At 42.6% G+C, this 15,188-nt stretch overlaps 1 protein-coding gene across 7 annotated transcripts in view; it reads right to left on the reverse strand.

Moving 5' to 3' along the window:
• NFIX (nuclear factor I X) overlaps positions 1-15,188 on the reverse strand; it is a 120,792-nt gene that overhangs the window by 72,854 nt on the left and 32,750 nt on the right. For 4 of the 7 annotated variants that reach the window (XM_056822656.1, XM_056822654.1, XM_056822660.1 and 1 more), the window contains exon 2: positions 10,372-10,903. In XM_056822656.1, coding sequence (XP_056678634.1) covers positions 10,372-10,903 — 532 coding nt within the window. Of the gene's footprint in view, positions 1-10,371; positions 10,904-11,932; positions 12,919-15,188 lie in introns of those variants that run through there. The other 3 variants (XM_056822657.1, XM_056822659.1, XM_056822655.1) reach the window with 1 other exon arrangement.

Here is a 15,188-nt window from a genome sequence, read left to right on the forward strand (position 1 = left end):
CTGAGCTACCTCTGCAAAGCAGGAACTTCCTCACATCTGCTGGCAGGAGAATTCGGAGCTCCAAGATAGGCATGTTATTCCAGCCAGCAAAAGGCTCCTTGGGAAGGCTCCTCAGAGAGAGAAAGGGAGGGGAAACCGAACCAGACACCACAGATCTCATCCTTTGCAGTTCCATTCCTTTGTTCCAGTAGGTCAGAAATGTAGTTGGAGCAAAAGATGGAAATTCCTCTTACTTTAAATACCTCTATTTCTTCATAGAGACCTGCTCTATTTTCCCAGAGTCCAAGTTCCATTAGCCAGAGCCAATACATGGGAACCCAAAGCGAAGTACCCTTTCCCCACAGATTCCTAGAGTCCCAAAGTAAGATGAAGAGGGTGGAGTCTTCAAGAAAAAGGCCAATGGTGAACCCAGAAAAGAAAGGATCAACTAAAATCATTACATTCATGTTTAAAAATTAAATTCCAAACTGATTCTTAGCATAGCAGCTTGGGTATAATGCTAACCAGGTTGTACCAAGATCCCCTCAAAATTGCAGCTCTTGGAAAGTACACTAAGAAACTGGGGTCCCAGACATCAAAGGCCTCACCTGCATTCTAGGTCTGTATCAGTACTTCACCCCCCTGCCAAGAACTAAGTGTGCTCCTATTCAACTGGGCCTGTCAGTAGTGAGGGTGAGATTGGCATCACAGACAGCAGTGCCGGCTGGATGTCTTTCTCAGCATACCCTGTGTGCTCGGCAGAGGGGGGAGCTCTCGAGCTGAGTGATGGCCCAGGCTGGGAGAGAAGAGGGGGTGAGGACCAGGGTGGGCCCTGGCATCCAACCTCAAGTTCAACTTGGATTTGTTGGGAACAGATGTTGGGAACTGCCTTGTCTAGTGGGTTTTTTTCAATTTGGCAATATCAGGGAAGTTCAATATACTACCCCAGTGATGCTGGCGTAGTGAGAAAAGCCTAGGGCTTGTATTAGAGATCAAGATTCTAGTCCCAGCTTTGCCACGAACTTGCTGAGTGACCTGAGTTACATGATCTCTCTAGGACTCATTTTCTTTAACTCTGCTTTAAGGGAGTGATAAATACCTGCCCTGTCAACTTCAAGGTACTAATCTGAGGAGAAAATGAGACAAGATATGGAAGTTGTTCAAAAGGCTTGGCCATCTATTGAAGCCCTAGAACAGAGACCTTGATGTCCTAGCACCTCATCTCAACAGCCTCCATCTGATCTCCCTTACCCTACAACAGAAGAGGACAGAGCTTTTCTTTCCTTAAAGAAGAGCTCTATTCCTCTTTACCATGCTTGAGTCTGTCCACCCCAAATTATGCATTTTACAGTTTGCAGACTCTTATTCTCTGATACATTGAGAGGTTGTAACTTTTCTTATAGATTTGATAGTCATTTTATTCATCTATTTATGGTGTGAAATCATTTCTGCTCTGGCAGTCAAAATTAATCCCAATTTTTACCTAACCAAAAAAGGAATGTGGTTTTACCAACTTGCTATGTATTTAACTAGGACGCTACATCTGATTATGTACTTGAATGCTTCTGTTAACATGAATGCTCTTTGAGTGAACTAGAGCTTGCTCAACAAGGAGAGTGAGCTGGAGTTTTCTGGAGTACTAGTTCTATTAATGTTAGCCCAAGGTTGTCAGAGACTGACATTACCAAGCCACTTTAAATGTCAAGGCCCAGGGTGACTTCCACCAGAAACGGTATGATAAATTGGGCTGATTCAATGGTAGTTAGGAGCAGGAAAAAGAGAGAAGCCTACTTAAAGCCCCTACTGAGGTCAGGCCAATAAATGATTGCCACCACTTAGAGAAATATGGTACTCCTTTGACAAAGGCAACACAAATTTTCAAAGGAAAAGCCTGGGAATATTTGGCTAAAAGAGAAAATTTGATTCTATTTACAGCGTAATAACAATGGACTTTTCCCCAACAGCCCCTCCAATGCTAACTGTGGCTACTTGTGTGACCTTAAAGAAGTTAAGTTTCTCTAGGCCTCAGTTTCTCCATCTGTAAAATGAAGAGGCTGAAGTAGATGATCTCTAAAAATCTCTTTTAGCCCTTAGTTCTATGATTGTGCAGTTTTTTATCGTCTTTGCCAATTTAATGGGTATAAAGTATACCCTCAGAGTTGTTTTAATTCATAATTCTCTTATTACTAGTGATTCAGATTATTTCATATGTTTGTTAATGGCTTGCATTTCTTCTTTTGAAAACATTGATTCTGTCTTTTGACCACTTATCAAAGTATGGCTCTTAGCGATACATTTGTATTAGTTCCCTACAAATCTTGGCTATAAGACTTTTATCAGAGCTATTTGATGTAAAGATTTTTCCCATCAATGATGTTTCTTCTTAATATAATTACATTGGTTTTGTTAATGCAAAATTTTAATTTTTTGTTATCAAAATTATTTATTTTTATAATTACCATTATCTCTTGTTTAGTGATGAATTCTCCTCCACTAAAATTTTGAAAGGTAGCTCCTTTTGTACTTGACTGATTTTTTAAATGAGTGAAGTCTTGGATGTAGGTCATATATCCATTTGGAGCTTTCTGCGGTATAAGATGTAAGATGTCTTTCTAAAATATGTTCTGCCATACCACTTTCCAGTTTCCCCAAGCAGTTATTGTTGAAACGTATCTTCTTGAGTAGTTTAAGTTCTTTGATTTATCAAACAATGCTAAGACTTTACCTCTTCCTCATCAAATTGTTGAAGATAACAAAAAATAGAAATAAACAATGTTAGAGAACCATTGGGGAAATAGAAACAATGATACTTCATTGATGGAGCCGGGAATTAGTAAGATGATTCTGGAAAACAATTTGGAATTATGCAAGAAAAATCATGGCTATGCCATTCTTGGGCATATGTCTAAAGGCTGATATTTATATAATACTTTATCTTTATCTTTTGTGGTCCCCTATATAATACTTTAAACTTTGCAAAGTGTCATATAGATATCACATCAGATATTATTATACCCATTTTACAGGTGAAGAAACTAAGGCTCAGACAGGTCGTGAATTGCACAAGGTCACACAGCTAATAGGTGTTGATGGAAATATGTGAATCCAGGCCTTATCTCTGAGACCAACATTCTGTCCACTATATCACTTTTGACTTTCCTACCACAAGGAGGTCAATGACAAAGAAAGGTCCCGTATATAACAAAATATTAATATTAACCCTATTTGTGGTTGCAAAACAAAGCCCAAAACATTGAAAACCAAGTAGGCGCCCATAAGTTAGGGATGATTGAATAAACTTTGGCATATGATTGCAATAACATAATTCTGTAAGGAATGACAAATCTGAAGAATTCAGAGAAACATGGAAAGACTTCTATAAATTGATACAGAATGAAAAGAATAGTACCTAAAGAACAATATACAAAATGATTCTAATAAGATAAAGAAAAACAATACTAAAATACTGTTGAACTGAGATTAATTTTAATGACCAATCTTGGTCCTAGAGAAAAGAGGAGGAAACTTACCTCCCTCTTCTAGGTAGAGAGGTAGGAGATCATGCATGTGGAATGATGCATGTACTATTGTCAGATGCAGGATCTTTGGTGGTTGGGTTTTACTCAATTTTTTCTTTTTACAAGGGAAGATTCAATGGGGGGAGTACATTGGGAAAATGATTCTGATGTTTAAAAAAAGCATAAATAAAAGTTATTAATTGGGAAAATTAAATTACAGTTTTTAAAAGAAGTCCAGAAAACAGGCCACAGACAGGTAGAACAGGGTAAAGCGAGGTCCAGTAAAGCACCCCCACAACCACCCAATGCTCTGAACATTCTCTCTGCTTACTGGAACCCCCTTCTTGCCTCGCTAGCTCCACAGCTCCAATGTCCTTAAGATGGCGTCAGCGGCCTACGGGGCTGGGCATTTGTCATAATGATTTCCATGGTGCCCTCAGTGCCAAGAAAACTAGTCTTCAGAAATGCCAGCATCTAAATTTACCCATCTCTCAACCCCCCAGCCTCCCCCTCCCATCTGCCAATGAGGTCCTGCTAAATTGCCCCCCCCAACCAATATATTCTCCCTGCTGTTGATGCCCATAGTGACCCACCCAGTAATTAGGGTCTTTGGTTTCTCTTTCGATGGAGGTATCTACATATCTGTCTGCGTTTCCTAATATATCTCTTCTCTCTCTATTCTTCTATGTATGTCAGGAGACGTGCTAAACATCCTATAATGTTCATGTGGGTATTTCTTCTTAATCAACCTCTCCGTGCTCACTTCAGGTAGAAACACCTAACCCAATACTGTTGCACATCTAATATAGGATAGATTAGACTTTGAGAATTAAAAAACAAACAAACCCTGAGCTTAACTGATTTTTCTCCTGTTGCTACTTATTCAAGAACTACTTATTCAAGTACCTACCTCTGTAGTTACAATAATGACCAAAAGATATCTGACAAGAAACTAGGGGCAAAGTCACCCCAGCCGTGCTCTACGAAACTGCTTATTAAGGGCACAGATAGTAGGGCAGAGGTCTCGGGAGTCAGGTATTCATTCTATCTCCTCCCTCTCTGCACCCAAATCGTGGTAGGGTCTAGCCAAGTTCCTACCGTCAGTTCTCTTGATGGCAAAGGCTTGATCCTTCCTAAATCCATCTCTACCTTCCCTCACACTGGGGTAGTTCTACCTCCGGTCCTCCCCTTGCTTGGACACCCCCCAGAAAGTTGCTGTTCTTTTTCCTACCCTCAACTCTGTACTGATGTTCCAAGGAGCCAAGTCCTCTGGGAATGAAGCAAGCAACCCAAATAAAAAATTTTTAAACCCAGAAGCTCTTTCTCCATTCCCCCTCCCCCTTCCACTGGCAAATGAAAACAAACAAGAAATCAAAGAGCCCTTTTGTGTGAGCACCGGGCTGACACGGCTGGGGCCTTTGAAAAGACCTCTGAATTGGACACTAAAGGATAAAATAACTGAAGCGTGGCAGGTCCTGAGACAGAGGAAAGGAGAGGGAGAAAGAGAGAACCACCTCCCCTGGGCAGAGAGGGCAGCCGAGTGTTACCCTCTCTGCCCAGCTGCTCCAGGACACCTGAGTGGGGAAAAGGAAAAATGATACTTCCCTCTCATTTCTATTCTTGCCAATTCCCCCTTCTAATCACTATCCCAGGCAGTTCCCTTTTCCTTGGCATCCCAGGAGTATGGCCTTGAAGGAGGTCCCAGGTCTCCTAGTTCAGGCCTTAGACTCTTACAGGAACATTAATATACTTTATAAACACCCAATTGGACCCTTTCTCACCTGAAAATGAACTAATCAATACAGGATGAGAGGACCACAAGAGATGCCAAGGAAATGGAATCTGCATAGTATTGTGGAAAGCAAACTAGATTTAGAGTCAAAGACCTAGTTTTAAATTCTGACTTACCACTTGTGAGACCCTGGGCAATGTAACTTCTTGAGCCCCAGATTTCTCATCTTTAAAGTGAGGAGCTTAAAAGAGATGATTTTGAATCAGGTTCCTTCTGCTCTAAATCCTCTGCTCCTATAAACTCTCTGACTGGTGCAGTATTCGAAACATTAGCCACTTTCTGTGTACAGAAAAGGGTAGGTGTTGGACCTCAGGTCAAGAGACAATAGGCCGATCACATCTGATCTGAACATCCTGGCAAAAGTGGTCCTCTTTCCTTGCTCTTTTATGGTTATCCCATACCTTAGCAGACCAAACTAAGATTGGGATGTTTTCTTTTTGCTCCTGCTTCCAATTTTCCAAGAAACAGACACTTCTATAAATTAGCCACCTACACCAGGTAGGGAGCCACAAGGACAAAGTATTATATAGTAGGTAAGCAGGACACCAGCACGAGAAGCAACAAGAAAAAAGTCACAGTTAGGGTGAAGCTGAGTCTGACTTTTCTTCTTAGTTTTTTTCCTCCCCAGGGAATCTTGCATAGGAAAAAAACAAACATGAGAAACCAGGGACCCAGTTTTGAGTCCCAGTTCTGTTACCTGTAAGCTGTACACACATAAGGTATTTAATCTGAGTCTCAGTTTCCCCATCCATAAAATGCAAATAATAACATTTGCCCTACTTTCTTCACAAATCTTTTATAAGAAAAGTGTTCTGTAAATGGTAACACTAAATGAATATAGCTACTTTTATTTTTATTACCTACCACCCACTGCTGAGATCATGTGTCCCCTATGCACCTGTACCCAATGATCCTTCCATATTGCCACCTGGTGATGGGCACCTTCTTGAGGTAGCTTCCATTGCCTACACTCCCACAAGCTAGAACAACCCCAGAGGATACATACAAATGTCATTTCAGGGAGTGGCAAAGTCGGACAGCAAATGGATAACCACCTATCTGTTTCTCCTAGGAAGGAGTTGTGAGAAGGGCAGGAAAAAGGAGACTCAGGAAATGGGTGTCCCCTCTCACCTCATCTTTTACTGGGAAATAAGACAGACCTGGGGGAAGCAAAAAGTACTGGCTGTGGCACATTTGAAACTCAAGGACAGTAGCAAAGCCAACAGGACAGCTTCTTTACTTTCCCCTAAACAACCCATTGAGTAAAGAGGGGAGCAGCCCCTAAACTCTAGCTCTAGCAAAGTTCCAGCTTCTGGAGGGATAGGGAAAGGGAAAAAAGAAAGCTCTTGTACCAGTGGACTTCCCTAGACCCTGGGCAAAGTTCACCTGGAGTTTGAGGTAAAATGGGCACTTGGTTACCTGCAAGATGAGGGGCAAGGAACTAACCAGGTACTCAAGGCAAGGTACGGCATGTCCATCATTCAGTACTTTTCATGCTAGTATTTTATGCTCCCAAGGCTGCCACCCTTTGTAGGTTGCAAGATTAGCCAGGAGTAGCAATAGATGTACAGCAAAGCATCTGGGCATTGAAACGGGTCTTGTTTTTTTCAGTTTTCTCTTGCCTTTTAAAAGACCAGTTCTCATGGCAAGGAGGGTTTGATGTTTCTCACCTACTACACCTTAGAATTCTTCACTGGAGTTTGGGGACAATAGCCTCAGTACCACTTCTGTAACTCAAGAGAAAATTGAGAGATTTTAGCCTCATCCTGTATCTGATCTCCCATTCCAGACTCTTTTCTCTCATAGCAGGAAACTCATATGCCTCCCAAATCAAAAGGCTTTTTTTTTCATGTTGAGGAAGCGTTCTTCTTTTTCGGTAAAGAATGAAGATTTGGGGAACGAATGTTAATTCGGACACCATGCTTTCAAAGTGGAATGAAGCTCTTCACACCACTGTTATTACGTCCTCTTTCTCCAGGCAAGCCATTTCCTCAAGCTTCATCTAAGGAGCAACCAATGGCCTAAACGCACTACAAAAACCCAACCACCTGGCAAATGGCACAACATCCTTTCAAACTCACCTTTATACTACCTCAAACGAAAATGGCTCACTCTGGGACGTGTATTTACTATATTTACAGATGAAAAATCAAAATTCTCCTTTCTAAGCCAAAGACAATTTCCCCAGGGACCACCATCTTATAGTTGGAAAGTGTGGGAGAGACTAACAGAGGAGATAGGGGAGGATACTAAAAACAATCAATATCCCTTCCCAAACTGTCATTGTTCAGGGCTGGGCACAAGCTCCTAAACTATCCAATGTGTTAAGAGAAGAGGGTGATAATTCAGCTTAGGGAATAAGCAAATGGAGAGGAGTTCTAGTTAGATCTGACCATGAAGGAATATACACTACTACAACATCCCACCTCCCAACTACTTTTCTCCTAAAGGGAAAAACAAAGAGTCCCACTTGTGGCCCAATTGCCCTACATATACCCTGAATGCCCCCAAATCTCTCTAGCCTATATGCCATTCAGCTCAATCAAAGAAGTGAGCTGCTATTCAAATTGAGACATAATTTTTTTTTTACTTTTATCCATCTGAATTATGTAGGGTTTCAGGGCCTAAATGATTTGATGAAGTGCCTTAATTCTCTTTTTTTTTTTGACTGTGGAGACTCAGCCTTAGCAGAGTTTATTTACTATGCCTTAAGTATGTCCAGGCTATAGTTCTGACCTGTTTAGTCCCCAAAAAAGACAATGTAAGGACACAGAACATAGTGAGAATCGTTCGTTCAATCCGACAAGGCCACTGAGCTTTTTAAGTCAGGTCATTACTCCTTTCTCCGAGAAGTCTGCCTGGTTAACTCCAGAGATGTAACAGTGAAATGGTTTCTTGTGACATTCTCTTCATCCCAACTCTGATGTATGTTTATGGAAGTCAAGAATGTTACCTAAAATGTGAGGAAACTGAGGACTAATTCAGCTGTAAGGATTCAAGTAGAAAGCTGGATAGGGCTGAATTGAGGGAAAGGAAGACATATCTTGACTAAAATGGTTAGCCTTCCTCTGACCTTATCAGAGGATACACAACCCAATTCCTAAGACATCTGCAGGTTAACCTGGGGTCAAAGCTGCCCCACAGGCTCTGAAAATGGCATGATGAAGTTCCAAGTCTCTCCTGTCACTTCCAACCAAAAATAAATAAAAAGACTTTCTGTCTTAGTCAGCAGACTTGAGAATGGAGTTACTTTTTGTTGTTGTTGTTGTTGTTTAATCTTTCAAAAAAGAGAAGTCTCCTGATCTGATAGTTTACTCTTCACCAGCAATAGCCATATTTACCCCACACCTTATAGGGCTAGTCATGGATCTAGGGAGGCGCAAGAAGGCAGTGCCCAGTGGCAGTGCCCACAGCCACCGTGCTAAGAAAGCCACTTCTTTGGGCATGAAAAAACAGATGAAACAGGAGGACAAAAATAATTCTTTTTTTTCCAAAGCTCTCTTCCTATGTAAAACTAATACTAACCTCTATTGAGTTCCTATAAAATCAAGACTCAGAGTGCCTGAAATTTTATTTATGTATGGACACTCTCCCTAGTACCCAAATAGAATGTTAATAGCAGCAGTTTCCCTTCTTTTTTCCTGTTTCTTGAATGAAAAGAAGACACATGTACACACACACACACACACACACACACACACACTATGACACAGAAAAGAACATTTGAAACAGTCCATTAAGTTCAGCTACGTTCTCCTATGATTGCCTAACCAGAGAAAGGAAGAACTGAGATGAGAAAGAGAAAGCTAGAATACAGGAAAGGGGAAGAAAAAAAAAACACACACACAAGAAAAAGGTTTGGTAGCCCTCTCATTACAAGTTGGTTGGGCATAATGTAAACACACTTCTGCTTTGCTTAATCACAGAGTGCCGGCTCGTTTGGGTTTCAAAGGCGGCAGTAAATTGGGCGTAGCTGAGTGGAGGCTAAAAATTAACCAGCCATCTCTGTTTCAATTTGTAAGAAAACAAAAGCAGAAAGAAATTATAAAAGGGAGAGAAAGAAAAAATAGAAGAGGAATTAAAGCCCCAAACCCCAAAAGCAAAGTGAAAAGGGTAAAGAAGAAAAAATTACTAAAAAAAAATTCTTATAGAGCAAAGAGATTAAAAGAAAAAAAAAGGGGTTTTCTAGGAGGGAAAATATTCTCTGCCAAAGAAAGTGGCATGAGAAATATATCATTATAAAAACTGCCATGCCATCATCAATGGGCCACACAAGTGTGCCTGACTTTTATTTACTATGCATTAAGTATGTCCAGGGTACAGATCTGACCCGTTTAGTCCCAAAAAAAGACAGTGTCAGGAGTCAGTGCTTTGGAAGGGGAAAGCAGAGTCTCTCAAGTTCCCCCCACCCCAGCTTTCTCAGTGAAATCACTGCCCAATTCTTCTCCAGCAACCACTAGGCCTAACCAAAACAAGCCCCTTTCCCATTCCTACCTCGTTCATCTTCAGCCTAAGAGTCTAAAGCGGGGTACCTTAGCGTTGGGCACATTCTTTCATTTTTACTGATTCACAGAGGGGAGAATCTAGTCTGATATCCATAGAATATTGCCGTTTCATTTCCCGCTGACATTAACACTGCCTAGTACCATGCCAAAACAACATTTAACAACAACACAGGGGGTAGCTGTGGTGCCCCAATGCCACTTCACTTTCTTTTAAATATATAACAATAAATATTGAATTCTCCCCTCTAGCAATCTCTCACCAACACAGGACAAATCCTGGGCCATTCCAGTTCCAGACCAAAGAGCCATGAAGCTTTTCTGAAACAAATAGTCCTTCAAAAGATGGAGACATAAAATAGGGGATGTGGTAAGGGTATTGAATAGAGAAAGAATAAAAAGGGAAAGAAAGGGAAAAAACAGAAAAGAAAAAGTAAACCCTGGGAATAGGGCAGGCCCCTGCTAAAGTGTTACTGAGGCCTACTGTGCTTTGATCTTTTTTTAAAACAATAAAACAAATAGGAAGATAGTTGTAAATCCAATTAATAAAATAAGATGAAAACTGTTCAAAATGACCTACCAGGAGTGTGGACAAAGTAAGCCAGGTAAAGATCCAGTTCTTTGATTGTGACTCCAATGTGGTGAGGCTGGACACACAGGCCGGGGTTGGAGCACTGGGGTGACTTGTAGAGCCGCTCCCCATCAGTACTTTCCAGGGGGATCCCCTTAAACAAAATCACCATGACCAGGTCGAGCCGCCACACCTTATCGGCCTGGCGCAGGCAGTCAATCCGGCGGATCTTGCCCTTCTGGTCAGGGTTGGAGAGGACACAGCAGGGGGCCTTCTTGCCGGTGATGGTCAGCACAAAGTCCTCACGGTACTCGGGCCGGATGTCCTTGCGCAGCTTGGCCAGGAGCCGGGACGCCCACTTCTGCTTGATCTCGGGCTTCTCCCCCAGCAGCTCATCCTTCACTGCCCGCTCCTCGTCCTTCGACATGCGCTTCTCATGTTTCTTGAAGTACTTGCGCTTCCGCGCCTGCAGATTGAACCAGGTGTAGGAGAAGGCACGGACATGAGGCAGCAAGGCCTCGATGAACGGGTGGAATTCATCCTGCAGGCGGCAAGACGGGAGCATGCGGGGCGAGGCGGGGAGCCGGCAGGAAGGGAGGGAGGGGAAGATGGGGAGGAAAAAAAGAGGAGGAAAAGAGAACAAAAAGTGTTAGAAGAGGGATGCTACCAGGAAATAGACTCCCTCCTTCCCCCCCAGTTCTTTTCCTTCTAGTCACCCCTGGAAACTAGGGTTAGCCAGCTTAGCCAGACAGGCACTTGCTCCCATCTCACTCCCAGCAACCAAAGGAGAGAGAGCCACTGAGTGCCTATACACACACCTATTCTCATTCTCTCTCTCTCTCTCTCTCTCTCTCTCTCTCTCTCTCTCTCTCTCTCTCTCTCTCTCTCACACACACACACACACACACACACACACAGACAATATCTCTGTTCACACACACAAGCAGCTGATATCCCCATTGCACTCTGTTGAGCCCATGCAATATCCATGTTATATTGCAGGGAGGATCTCTGTATTATCTCATGGAGGTACAGTATCTAAACATATATGTCTGCACACTCATGCACAAGGACTCGTGCATGCAGAAACCCCCATGAGCCCAGATACTATTCAATTTTGGCAACCCCCAAAAAAAGAAAATGACACCCACAAGAGGCGAAAGAGATTTAGATCTCCACCCCCAGGTGCCTTTTCATTTTCTTCCTTCTAGATCAGTTTTAACATCTACCCTAGAATTTATATTGATCAAATACAAATCTTAACTATGGAAGCATGACATTATCAATAACATCAATAATAATGTTAATCAAAGTAATAATAAACCAGACATTTATTATTCTATAAACAAATAAACAAGGTGACTGGCCTTGGTCACATCAGGGTTAAAAGATACTGGGTCCTTTTCCACCCTCTTCTCTATCTTCCCACTGACCCCTTTACCCTCTTTTCTCTACTCGGTCAGGTGTAAAGAGAGCTAAGATTTCTTTCTTTCTTTTTTTTTATTTGGGGGTTAAATAATATTTGACTCCTATTTGCTAAATATAAAATCTGGAAAAAATAAATAATTACCATTCCTCCGAAGCATCCCGGCAAAGCCCAACACCAGATTCTGAAATTCTGGACTCAACAGAGTTGTGAGTTGGGGGTGGGGGGGTGTGGAAAGGAGGGAGTGGGAGGAGGAGGAGAAAGGATAGGATGAAGGTAAAAATTTTAAAAAGGAAGGGGGTGTTATTGGTTTTCTACCGAAGGGGGGCTGGGCTTGGTTGGATTCTCAGATCCCCCCCATTTCCCCCTTAACCCTTCATGCACATGGGGGGGGGATTATTTTTTTTTTCCTTTGGAAATAAGAGAAAGGAAAGAAAGAAAGGTCAGAGATGGCAGGCAGTGAGAAAGCCCGTTGCCAAACACGCCAGGTAAACAAAAGCCAATTTTTTTTTCAATTTCCCCTCCTGTGCATCCCTCCAAAAAAAAAAAAAAAGATATATGCAGAAAGAAAAACCCAAATCCAGCTCCCCACCCCTATCCCTACCCCACCCCCACCCACCCCACTCACACCCCCCGCCAAAAACCCAGGAGAGAAAAAGCAGCAGCTGAAGAAAAAGGCTTTCGGCTTTGGCAACGGCACAGGGATGTAAACTTAGATCTGCCTCTCTCTCCGCCTGTTTGGAGGAAAAGGGGGAGATCGCAGATTCCCGGGGAAAAGGACGAGTTCTGACCGGCTGCAGACCGTCGCTGGCAAAGGGGGGGGGGGGAGTGAGAGAGAGAGAGAGAGAGAGAGAGAGAGAGAGAGAGAGAGAGAGGAAGGGAGGGAGGGGGAGACAGAGACAGAGACAGAGACAGAGAGAGAGGGAGGGAGGGGGAAGAGGAGAGGGAGAGAGAGAGAAAGAGAGAGAGAGAGAGAGAGAGAGAGAGAGAGAGAGAGAGAGAGAGAGAGAGAGAGAGAGAGAGAGAGAGAGAGGAGAGTGTGCTGTGGTGTTTTTTTTTTTTGCTTCTTTTCTCTCTCAAACTCCCTCTCTCTCCTTTCATGCTCAATCCCCATCCATTTGCTTGTGCCAAAGCCAGAAAAAAAAGGGGGGGAAGAGAGAGAAAGAGAGAGAGAAGGATCCACCTATTTGGCAAAGAGACATCTACTGAACAGCCAATGGCTGCATCAAAGGGGAGGAGGGAAAGGAGGAGAGCCTGGGAGGGTGGGGAGGGACTGGGCGGTTAGAGACCAAAAACAATTTGCCAAATCGACAAGTTCATATCTAATGAACAAGCAAAGTCCAGCAGTTATGAATTTTTTATTCCATGCTCCCACTCTGGTAGATTTGGCAGCAAGACACAGCAAATTTAAGGGGGGGGGGGCAAGAGGCGGCTGCGGAAATTATATTTTTTAGCCAGAAAAATAAATAAATAAAGGAATGCATATAAGCGGGAGCCCCAGAAGGCCTTGGAGAAAGCAGCTGCGCCTTCTTTCTGTATTTTGGTTTCAATCTCTCTCCCATACATGCATGAGCTCTTTTTCTGTCTCTTGCTTCCTTTTTTTTTTATTTAGGGAGAAAAAAATGGGGAAAATGGAAGTTATCATCCCAAGCTATATAGGTTGGTAGTTCTACAAAAAGGAAGAGAAAAGGAAAAGAGGAGAGACAGAAACGGACAAAAAGAGACAGCGAAACATAGAGAACAAGAGAGGAGAGGCATACAGAGACAGAGTAGGAGAAAGGATATATATATATATATAAACAACTCCTCCTAGTCTCTTACTAAATAGAAAATTCAGCTGATTACACCCAGTCAAAACCTTACCCCTGAATCCCTAGATTTGATTATTTAAAAAGAATGATAGAGAGACGAAGGAAGGGAGGGAGGGAGGGAGGGAGGAAGGAAAAGAGGAAGGAAGGGAGGGAGGGAGGAAAGGTGGGAGGAAAGGTGGGAGGGAGGAAGGAAGGAAGGAAGGAAGGAAGGAAGGAAGGAAGGAAGGAAGGAAGGAAGGAAGGAAGGAAGGAAGGAAGGAAGGAAGGAAGGAAGGAAGGAAGGAAGGAAGGGAGGGAGGGAGGGAGGGAGGGAGGGAGGGAGGGAGGGAGGGAGGGAGGGAGGAAAGAAGGAAGGGAAGAAGGAAGGAAGAAAGGAGGGAAGGAAGGAAGGGAAGAAGGAAGGAAGAAAGGAGGGAAGGAAGGAAGGAAGGAAGGAAGGAAGGAAGGAAGGAAGGAAGGAAGGAAGGAAGGAAGGAAGGCCCACAACCAAAACCAAAGACAAAAAACAACTGATGATAGTTCTTTACCAGACTTCTTCCCAGCCTCCATCAGCATATAGTCCTCTATCACACAAGTTTTGAAAAGATTCTATGAAAAGTACCCACACAGTTTAGTTTGCTACACTGAAACAATGTATTATCACTGTATATCCTTTATCCCAGTCCTACACTGAGGGGCCTGTAATGAGCACCAAACAACAGGCAAACCAATAGAGAAATTATAGCAACAAAAAGATTCATATTCAATTTTAGAAGTTACTTCCTGACTTTTATCATTTTTCCTTAGATTTTTGTATTCCATTTTCTTTCTCACTGTTATAATTTTTCTTCCTCTTGTTTAAGAATAATTTTCTTTTTGAAAGGGGATTTTCAAACTTCTTTATTTGGCCACCTGTCCTACTCTCCAAACTTACTCAGAGTGACATGAGAGGCCTAACCTGCATAGCACAAGGTGTCTATGGCAAAAGAGCAAACAATGACAATAAATTAAATGAAAGTGAGTGAAAGAAGTGGGGGGAAAGGGATGGAAATGGGAAATAAGGCAAGGGCTTTGATTCAGATGAGTTGGATAAATAAGGAGAAATGGGATAAGGAGAAGATCAGTGCTCAGCCTTGGAAGAGCCCTCGTAGTAATTCCTTATGGTAAATAGCTCTTCCTCCAAGACCCTCTTGACAGAGCCAATAGTTGAATACTGTGAAAAGAGGCAGAGACCTAAAGAACAGTGAATGTCTGAGAAAAGAAGTTGAGGAAGTCTCATATTTCTCCCTAACTATTCCCTCCAAAGAAGGTCCATGAAGAAGTCACTGCATTGGGACCTGAGAAGTAGCTAAAGTTAGAGAGGGGTGAGAGAGAGAGAGAGAGAGAGAGAGAGAGAGAGAGAGAGAGAGAGAGAGAGAGAGAGAGAGAGAGAGAGAGTGCTCAAGGCCCTAGTCTCCAATTAGACTAAGACCTAATCTAGCAGTGGGGGGGAAGGGGATAACCTTATTTAAAATATCTCACACTATTGCTTTATTTCAGTAAAAGTCTTATGGGTTCTGAACTCTTACATAGATGCAGCATATAGACAATAGCAAATTGGAAGGAGGCTA

Source organism: Monodelphis domestica, chromosome 3 (assembly GCF_027887165.1).
Source record: "Monodelphis domestica isolate mMonDom1 chromosome 3, mMonDom1.pri, whole genome shotgun sequence".
NCBI classification, from domain to species: domain Eukaryota; kingdom Metazoa; phylum Chordata; class Mammalia; order Didelphimorphia; family Didelphidae; genus Monodelphis; species Monodelphis domestica.